A 10,613-nucleotide genomic window follows, 5' to 3' on the forward strand; every position below is an offset into this window, starting at 1 on the left:
GGCCCCTTTAAGCAATATGATCCCATTTATGTCAAAAGAAAAACAGCGATCATTGTTCACTATTTTGTCGTTGCCAAGGACACGTAGTTTTACAGTTTTAGTGCAAATGCAAGGAGCATGGCTGCAAATCCTGCCTACTGGGCTACTTTGAGAGTCGGCACAGCACTTAGCAGCAGATCTTTTAAAATCAAATGCTTTTAATTAGCGGCGGAGGAAGAGGTACTTAGATTATTGACTTAACTAGATGTAGCTATACCACAAATCAAAAGATTGTGATTGTGTGAATCAAAAGAAAATTGTGCAGAAAGTTTAATACCAACTAAGGTGAGTCCTGGATTAGTATCTCATCTTTGTGGCCCTATCCTTTAGAGGGGCCCTCTGTTTCAAGACTTCATTTTAGTGTCTATTGTGCTCAAATGGTGCATATCCAAAGTTGTGTTTCAAAGTGATTCAAAAACAAATAACTAACCTAAAAACAAAGACACACAAAAAACCTGGGTCCATTTAGTGTTTGGGTTTCCAGGTCCTCAGGCATAATGAAGGAGGGGGTGCAATATGGCCCAACAACAAACTTTTTCCCTGGAGCCCCCTAACAGGAAAATCGGGCCATGCTGTTGGGTATTTTAATCTCTAACAATTCATCAGATTTTATTAGATGATCATGTTTTATATGTTAAATTTGATTTCTGCAAAGTAAGAGTAACTTAAGCTGTCAGATACATGTAATGGAGTAAAAAGTACATTATTTCCCCTTGAAATGTAATGTAATGCATCAAATAAAAATCCCTTTAGTAAATACAAGTACCTCAAAATTGTACTTAAGTTCAGCATTTAAGTAAATGTACTTAGTTACTTTCCACAACTGTTAATTAGCTCGTGGCATGACTGCTTTGTTGTCTACAGTATGTTTTATCCCCATGTAGGCAGGGTGCACGACGATGCATTAAAGCTTCAAAATATTCAAACAATTGCTCAATCAATGTAAAGCAATTCTTTTTAGTAACATGAGTAGCGTTTCAAACTTCAGCGTGGTTTAAAGATCCAAACCACCACCATTCCATGAATGTAAAAGATTAAAAGCATAAATACAAATAGGCAAGTGGAGAGCACTTCTTTTATTTTAAATATCTCATCATTGGTTTAGCCTGCATACAGTAACGTATCAGCAAATAACTACACAGTACAGAGGTGGACTGCTGCCACACCAGTTGCAGCTTGGCCAATATGTAACATCGACAGCCACGGTCAATATCTGACAGCCAGGCAGCATATTCCTTCATTTAAACTCCATTTAAAACTACTTATTTGAGATACAAAACCACTAGGATGCCTGTGTGTCAGCATTTTTTTTTTCTACCACAACACAGACTTCAGTTAGGCAGTGTGGTACTTTACTGACACTGGCAAAACAAACAAAGAAAAAACATTATCTTCCATCATAGGTTACACATTAGCTTTGTTGATTCTCAGAAATAGAAAGTTGGCATCTGAAAAATACATGATTGTAGTTGTTACACAAAATAAGGTTGGGGGAGGCCACAATTTGATTGATTCCTCAACCCCCTTTTGTAAATTTCAAGCATTTCCCCTTTTTTCTAAGAAGAAAATAACAAACTCCAATTCATGTGCATCAACGCAAATCCTGTCTTCGCAGTGTTCAACCTGTGTATGGCTTTAAATGGGGTTTAAAGACTTGGCGAGATGAGAAGGCAATAATAATTTAAATCGGATGCAAAGCTTTCAACATGTACATACTAGGGTTTCCCCTGGGCCTAAAACATGCAGACAGGGCAAGGTAGTAACCACGTGCCTGGAGAGAATATTTAGGCACACATTAGAACTATCTACATGTGATTGGTTCTCCCTTGCGCCAATTACCCCTCTCTAGCTCACACGCCGGTTCACAATTTAAATGAAAAAGAAAACACAGTGGTACTATAGAGAAATGGGCATTTTATGTATCAAACTCCGTTCCTGTGTTGCACCATTAAGGCCTCCCATGACTTCACATTTCACTACAGGTAGCCACTAAATTCAACACTAAGCTTTATCTCTCTAACAGAAACTCATTTCATTTGTTCTGATTTAAAGCTGGATAGGGATACAAATGTGTGCTTTTCATTTTGCTTTTCTACACTTTTTTGTTTCTGTAATAAAACAAGCACCAGCTCTCAAACATTATAATACTAAATGTCGCTGCTAGTGATTCATTGGTATTTTGTACTTCTCAGCGAAACCATGCACAACCAAACACAAAGAAAAGTAAAGAGCAATTCAAAAAAAGATTCAAGATTAAGAACATGGAGGTTTGTAAGGTTATGGCCCATAGTTTTTAGGAGGAAGAATATGATGGAAAAATATAATTCACTCAGTCACAGAGATAAAATAAAACAAACTGTCATAGTTTGATGAAATAAGTTGTGGAACTATAGACTCGAGCCTCTTATAGAATCAAGTGCAGACTCTCCTAGCTTCTCTCCAGGTCACCCAGGTAGGAAGTCACCTGTGAAGACAACAAGAGGGAATATTCTGTGATAAGATTGTGATTTGCTTCACAGAACTGAGCTTATAGAATTAAAAACCAATTTTAACTTTACATTACTAAAAGGTTTGTTGTCATACTTTAACAGCACGGTGCAGAGAAAATGTAAAAACTCAGACCGTTATTGTGACTGACTAGCACTAGCAAGTTCCCAACTTGCTAGCATGTTAGCCGTTAGCTTGCCTGCTACAGTATATCACCACCTATTTCATGCTCATGTCTTTCGCTGTGTCACAGGATAAGCTAGCTAAGACAGACAGCACATTGTAAGTTGTTGCATATTACTTACACAAAACAAAACAAAAAATAGGCAGTGAATTTGTTTCATTCCAGACCCAGCAGCTCAACGTCAAAGATGAGGGTGGCGTTAGGAGGAATGATGCCCGGGTGGCCTTTGTTTCCATAAGCGTAGTCAGGTGAGCAGGTCAGCTTCGCCCTTTGACCAACACTCATCTGGAGACAGACGATACAAACACAGGAGAGAGAAGGAGACAACAGGGGTCATGTGGAACAGCTAGTCTGCAACTTAAGATAATGCAATCTCTGCAGGCCCACTGGATAATAAAACCACAGGGGACAGTGAAAGTGAAGGAGAAAACATCTCTCTTACTAATAATGCTTCATTATTTCTTAACCTAACCCTCCAGTCTTTATTTCAGAATATTTTATGTTACAATCATCAAAAGCTTTTTAAATAGATGCCTTATTAAATATTAAAGACTGATGTTCTAACCCACAAACACAGTATATAGAGAACATGAAGCCACAGGACCTGCACACAGGCAGCACCATTCACCAGCCACCTCATCTAAATGCTGCAGGGCTGAGTGTGTGAGATATAGAGCTGCGTCCGTGCTGTATTGGCCCACTGTTTGCAGTGTTAATGGAAGCCTTGGTCAGTGAAAACTCGATAATGGAACCATGTCAATAAATTAATGTATTTCAGCAGAACTAACGAGCAGCAAAATGCCAAATGCTTTCTTGCAATCCCAATTATTTCTGCCTCTGAATCATGACTGTTGAAGCTGCTCACTTGCATGACGTTTTCCTAAAATCTGTCTGTTCCAGTGGCATTAATAAATACACTGTAACATGTCAAGTATACCCTTCTCTGAGCGGATGAATGAGTGCAACCTGCAGACTTTGTAACAATTCACAAAGCTAACTTGAGACTGACTTAAATGAACGTGCATATCTTATATGTGCAGTATGCTTGCAGTTCTCCAGCCTACCTGCACTACACCCTCTTCCCAGCCTCGGATCACTTCCTGCTTGCCGATCTTGAACCTGAAAGGCTTGTCCCTATCACGAGATGAGTCAAACTTACGTCCGTCTGTCAGGGAGCCTGCGAACAGAGTCAGAAAGAAAGTGGAGCAGCTGCCAAAGCACAACCTGATTCTGTGGGTGAAAAAGTCAGCCATTACCTCTGAACATGCACAACATTACAGGATTTAGCACTAAGAGAATTGCTACTGCAGAACTTGTTTAAACATGTACACACGGGCTCTCTGCGCAGCAACATTCAGCATGAAGAAACTGTATTTATAACATTTCATAAAAACATTGGAAACAAATACATCTTCCAAGCTTGTCTGACATCCATGTTCCCTGCTCTGTGTATACTGAGAGCGCAAATGAAGGGATTCCAAGGATCTCAGAAATAGCCGCTGCAGCTGCCTGCAGGGTGGGTTTCACTGTGACAGTCAGGAAAACGCAAGCATCAATCCGCAGAACAGCATCCCCCCCCCAAGACTATTTACGCCAGCGCTATTACAGTTATTTGCACCAGCAAGGCAGTATGTGTGTGTGATGGTTTGGTGTGATGTGTGTGTGTGTGTGTGTGTGTGGGAGAAGAGGTAACATTGCGCATGTTGTTGGGCACATAAGGGGGCGGTTGGCAAGATGCAGCCTGTAATCCAGGCAGTGGTGTGGGTGTCCTGTCCTCTTCTGGACATCTAGATATCAGCCTAATGGAATTATCTGTAGGAGCTGGAAGGTCCTATCCAAGTATCAAAGCCACTGAGCATCGATACACTACACTTCCCATTTCACCACCAAACAACAGTGTTGACGATTTCTTCTTCTTATGGTGTAAAGTGCTTTGGTCAACTGCGGGTTGTTTTTAAACCGTGCTACATAAATAAACTGACTTGACATGACATTTTCACACACCAACCATTTCCTGCAGAAAGAGCCTTCCAAAAAAAAAAAAAAAGTAAATCCCAGCAAATCCAACTTTTGATCTTCACTTGGACGTCTAGATTTAAAAAGGCTTGTGTAATGGAATATCCTGTTTCATGTCTGATTTCAAGGCTGTTTTGTAGGCTGACAGGAAGGGAGACCACCCAGAGAGGAAATCCTGTAGTTTGTGTGATAGAAACAAAACAAAACAAAAAAGGCTCATGCCTAAAAAGAAATTAAAAAAAAAAATACTTCACTGTGCGAGGCCCAAATTGGGTCTTACTTCAAGTTACATAATATGGAAGCAAACAGGCTTGTATTACACAGTGAGTTATGTCTGTCTTACCAGGCAAGAGGACTGAGACCAGCTTTGCCAAACTAAGAACAGGTGCAGACAAATATACAGTCTAGCATGCTGGGAAGCAAAATCCATCTGAAATCCCATTTTGCTGCTGATGCTACATGTTTCAGTTTTTGTAATGTGTTTAAATTGTTGTCTCTTTCGATACATTTCTAGCCATGCTGGCAGAGTGGCTCTGGCAATGTCTGTCTGTGTGTCGGTCGGTCCACCACTTTAGTCCGGACAGAAATATCTCAACAACTACAACCAGAGGATGAATCCTAATCACTTTGGTGATCCCCTGACCTTTCCTCTAGCGCCATCATCAGGCTAAAATGTGTCTAATACTTTGCTTTATGACTAAATACCTGCAAAATTAATGACATTCCCATCTGCCTCAGCTGTAGTTTGTGCTTAAGGCTAATTAGGAAATGCTATTATGCTAACACGCTAAACTAAGATGGTGAAAATAGGGAAAAACTTTACCTGCTCAGCATAAGCATTAGCATTGTCACTGTGAGCATGTTAGCATGCTGCTGTTAGCATGTAGCTCAAAGCACAGCAGCCCATAGACCTTATATAAAGATGGACGACATGACAGCTCCCCAAAAGTGAAGCCAGAACATCTCGATCGCCCCCTGGTGGCGTGACTGATAAGTTATTAATTAGTTATTTGATGGTATAAAAAGATAAAAATCACGTCATGATTGACAGCCGGCCGGCTGTATGGGCGGGACCTCGATACCGAGGCTCCACCCAGATCACTACTGCGCAGACTCTGGCTCCAAATGACGTCACAGAAAATTAATCGGCAAATGCTTTGATAATTTAAATAATTTCTGAAGCAAAAATGGCAAAATTTCTCCGGTTCCAGCTATTCTAAAATGTGTCCATTTTCTATCCTTGTACTGTGATGCTAACCTGAACTTTGGGTCTTTATAGTCTACGGTTTTGGGCTGTCGGTTGGACAAAACAAGACATTCAAGAAGTCAACTTTGTCTCTGGGAAACTGTAATGGGCTTTGTCTTAATTTGGCATTCTATAGCCCGAATGATTAATTGATTAGCCTAATCGAAACAATCTGTACATTAATCAATCAATGAAATTAATCAATAGTTGCAGCCCCATAATAGGCTACTGTATGTTGGTTCTATAGATATTAATAAGTGATACCATTCCTATAGGTGGTGTAGTGGGAATACTTCAAATATTGTGTGTCTCTGGATAAAATATTATAGGAATAATACAGTGAGTCTGCCATTATTGAAGTCGGCCAGACGGCTTTAATCCGCTCAACTAAACGCCACTAACCCCCAAACTCCAACAAAGACAGAAAAGCGCTGGAAATCAGACGGGATTTAAAACGCTGTCTGGGCCTCTGCGTGAACCCTACGGCGGCCTCCTGTTTTTTTTTTTTTGTGTGTTTTTTTTTTAATTATTATTAATTCTCCAGACAAGACACATTACCACATTATCCATTGGTCTTGATGAGACTGTAACGGACCGCTCGGCCCAAACCGGAGCGCGCATTATTCTGCGCAGTGATGAATCCGGTCCCCGGGACACGCCGCCGCCGCCGCCGCCGCCGCAGCCGCCGCTCCTGCTACAGACATGATCACATCTTCAACACAATTGTGCTTCCAGGGAGCGAAAATGCGGTGAAGGGGTTAAATTTTCACGCAGCCCGGTCGGTGACTGACAGTCATGCTCTCTTTGCCCCACTGAGAAATCACTGCCTGGAAGGTTGGAGGGTAAAACGCGTCCGCTGCGCACAGTGCATCGCACTCCACAGCTTTTAGAAAAGTGCTCTAGTATCACTACAACCGTCTACCTGTGAGGATTTTCAGTTTTTGCCGCGATCCTTACAGCATTACCACGCTTGGCTATTTTTCACACGGGTGTAGGAGACAGTTGCCCACAGCCGTCACTCCATGGGTACAAATAACCAACTGGAGCCGCTAAATGTGCAGAATGTGTGCATGCATGCATGCAGAGTAATAAGTTTCCTATTTAAAACTCACCAACATAATGCACCACACACGTCTGTCCTTTTTTGGGGAAAGTCCTTCCTGTGGAGAAACGAAAGAGGCGCTTAATATAACGGGCATGCTCCGCAATTAAAGGCGGTGTTTCTGCGGCTGTATTACACGCAAACAGACAAGTGCAAACATGCACTTAATAATTAGCACAACACGTTTCCTTTTCGTGCAGTCGCCTTACCGTCGCCCGGGGTTATAGTCTCGATTTCGACTCCCATTTCAGCCGTGTGTCCTGGAGCTGTCCGTGCACCCGGCAACACTCCCGCAGTCTGTCTGTCTGCTCCTCCGGCGGATGTCTCAGCTGTCTCTCTCTCTCTCTCTCTCTCTCTCTCTCTCTCTCTGCAGGGAGACCAGCGTCAACCGCCTTTATTATACAAGAACACTTCCGCCCACTTCCTCCAAAATAAAACCCGTACAGAGGGATACCAGCCGGACAGGACCGGCCCCCCTGGCGGCCATAGCGGAGGTCCACGATAACATGAAGCATTTAGATTACAATTAATGCATTGAAATGATTAAAAAAAATAAAAATCACATGCGGCGAAAACAGCTGCAGTACTCTATAAAACCATCAAACAGGCTGTTTTTTTATTGAACAATATCAACAGATATACACATTCAGCTAGTGCATGGTGCATTGAGTAGGCCAAAAGTGAAAAGTTAATGAAATATTAATCAAAAAACACAATAAGTAAAAGGAAAATAAATAAGTTATAATTGTTCAGGGGACTCACAAAAACAACTCTTCATTAGTCCTTACACGTTTTTTGTTTTCGGTTGCTTGTGCTGAGTCTTAAGGAGTTTATCAAAAACAGATTCATATAAGGGGAAGACTTTTGCTCTGTGTATGCCTACGTCAAATCTACCCATTAAGAGTATGAGATTTACAACCAAACACAAGAGGGTTAATGTTACATTAAGATTTAGTTATAATGTAACAGAACTCCCACTGTACCTAAAAATAAATTCTTTATCTTCTCTTAAAAGCTTGTTTGTGCATTTTGAATCCGTTATTTTTATTCCACCAGCTTTTACACAGGGCTCTGTTGTGTTTACATTTTGGCAGCATGTATCATACTGAAATTAGTTTGTATAATATAATATAAAGAGCTCTGTTCTATTCAAGTGTCCCAGTAATCCATGACAGTGTGACAGCGATGTACAATACCAGGACCCTAAAACTGAAGCAGCTAAATGGAATTCAGCCATCATTCATCATCATTCTTGCTGCATTTCTCAGCCTAATTCAAAACTTTGACATGGCATGGTCACCAGCTTACCACTTCTGGAGCCCTGATAGGAGTTGGGTGAGAAAAATGCTTTTATTTTGAAAGCACATTAAGTACGTTTTTCTTGTATCCGTGACTAACTTGACATACGACAGGCAGTGTGATAACACTGTGCAAAGTGTGTGTGTGATGATGTGTGTTTTTCTGCTCTGAGGTCTATTCCACTGAATAAAAAAAACTCTATTCTCACTGATTCTTGTGTCCCACCTCTGAACCATATTCATAAAATATTCAAAAATACAGTGCACTGACTGTACTTCAGCCCATTCTGGAGAGCACTGCAGTGTAAAACTAATGAAAAGAGAGTGAGTGAAGCGAGCAGCCAGAGAGGGAAGTTGCAGTGAGAGATGGGGCTAATTTAGGTGAAGAGCTCTGAGTCAAAGCATCCTACTGTCCCGGCAGACACTCGGATACACGCTGCTCACATCTCCACAGCCAGTTTGCAACCATAGCAACACTTGCATCTCCCTTCCTGTTGAAACCATTATCAATAACAGCAAGTGCTTCTAATACCCACAGGGACAATTATAAGGTAGCAAGAAATTAACTCTGACATTATGAACCCTATTTATGAATCATATTCTAATCTATTCCAGCTGGCAGAGCAGTGGAATATACTCACTGTTTTAGCTCACGTTTCTTCGTGGCTCATTAAATTGCAGCTGGATAGTTTTCGGGGGTGTTATGCTGAGGTCACAAGAACAGATGATTGGCTCCAAGTGTATGGCCATGGAGTGGCCACATGGCCACAGGGATAGCTCAAAATACAATAAACTGAAACAAGGACTACAGATTACTTTTGTGTTATATTTTGTGCCTGTAGTAATATCACATAGTTAATTACAACATTGGACACAAATACTGTCAGTGAAGTAATCTTAGAAACAGACACAGCACAGTGAGTCACATTTAAAGCCTAAAACTCTGGAGAACTAGAATCAAAAGGAGGGCCAATAGCAACATGTCAGACCAAGACCTCCACATCTGACCAGCACTCAAAGGTTACATAAAGTTTGAAACACACTTGGTCGTCACATGCAGCTAACGTGCAAGTAAAGATGTGTTTTTCGTATTTACAGTAGGTGTAGTGAAGCACTCACATAACGTACATAGTCCTGCATTGAAAATGTTACTTAAGTAAAAGTACATAAGTATAATTACAAAAATGTGCTTGAAGTATTAAAAGTGTACTTTTAATGTGTACTTAATGCAGAAAATGTCCCCTGTTATACAATTATATATCATTAGATTATTATTACTCATGCATTAATGTAAAAGCAGGATTTTACTGTTGTAGTGTATATGGCTCTGCAACTAATGATTATTTTCATTATGGATTAATCATTGAATGTTTTTTTAATTAAGAAAATTGTGAGAAGCCCCGTCGCAATGACCCAGAGCGCAAAGTGACAGATAAATGTAGTGCAGTAAAAAAGTACAATATTTCCATCTGAAATAGTAGTGGAGTAGACGTATAAAGTGGCACGAAAAGGAAATACTCAAGTAAAGTATAAGTAACAAACATGAAAAAGTTTATATCGTCCAATTCCCGACATGATGGATTAAGCATGAATACTAACAAATGTTTGTGTGATTCTTCCTAATGTTCACATTATAAACATGTAACAATTACAAAATGTGCATTTCAAATTATTTTGGCTGGGCTATAAAAGAATTCTGCTGAGTTTCTGAAAGCGCTGCAATGAATATGAAAACAGAAATGACAAATTAATCTTATTCTAAATATACAAACTAGGACCAACTTTAGGACTGTTCTGAGGGCCATTTCTTTCTTCCAAGTTTTCCCTGGTTTCCATGAAAATGTTGTGTGTTGTTGGAATGTAACCCATCTGCTGCTAACAGCCTCTTGGCTGTGTCCTCTCTTCACTCGGTCTTACTTGAATTTCATGGCTCGACTGTACACATATAAAAAAAAAAAAAGATATACCAAGGAATCAGGTTTCCACAGAAGAAAATAAACATTTCTGAAATGTGGCTACTGCCCAAAGTGATCTGATTAGTATAGTTCATGTAAATTCACTGAATAATGAAAAAGGTACACTGGCTGAAATACTGACACAAAGACATTTGGACAGAACTACAATATCACATTTAGAAAACAATCCAAAAAGTTGACATTGTCACTAGAATTCATGTTTCTCACTTTATGAAAGTGATAAATATCCTTTTTCCCACCTATAATAAAAACACGAGACGTTGAG

At 40.3% G+C, this 10,613-nt stretch overlaps 1 protein-coding gene across 1 annotated transcript; it reads right to left on the reverse strand.

The window, feature by feature from the left end:
- Positions 1-1,100: 1,100 nt before the first annotated feature.
- Positions 1,101-7,436, reverse strand: fkbp1ab (FKBP prolyl isomerase 1Ab). Its single transcript, XM_044212268.1, has 5 exons — positions 7,284-7,436; positions 7,085-7,132; positions 3,775-3,887; positions 2,832-2,995; positions 1,101-2,503 (listed from the first exon to the last, which is right to left on the reverse strand). Exons 1-4 carry the CDS (start codon positions 7,318-7,320, stop codon positions 2,867-2,869), a joined length of 327 nt encoding a protein of 108 aa, XP_044068203.1. The 5' UTR covers positions 7,321-7,436; the 3' UTR covers positions 1,101-2,503; positions 2,832-2,866.
- Positions 7,437-10,613: the final 3,177 nt, after the last annotated feature.

This window comes from Siniperca chuatsi, linkage group LG10 (assembly GCF_020085105.1).
Source record: "Siniperca chuatsi isolate FFG_IHB_CAS linkage group LG10, ASM2008510v1, whole genome shotgun sequence".
In the NCBI taxonomy this organism is placed as follows: domain Eukaryota; kingdom Metazoa; phylum Chordata; class Actinopteri; order Centrarchiformes; family Sinipercidae; genus Siniperca; species Siniperca chuatsi.

Excerpts from the sequence above, each read along its gene's own strand:
- fkbp1ab (XM_044212268.1), bottom strand. The coding sequence starts at position 7,320 with ATGGGAGTCGAAATCGAGACTATAACCCCGGGCGACG. Across the intron at positions 7,133-7,283 it reads GACTATAACCCCGGGCGACG|GAAGGACTTTCCCCAAAAAA; the intron begins GTAAGGCGACTG and ends GTTTCTCCACAG. Across the intron at positions 2,996-3,774 it reads GGGAAGAGGGTGTAGTGCAG|ATGAGTGTTGGTCAAAGGGC; the intron begins GTAGGCTGGAGA and ends GTCTGTCTCCAG.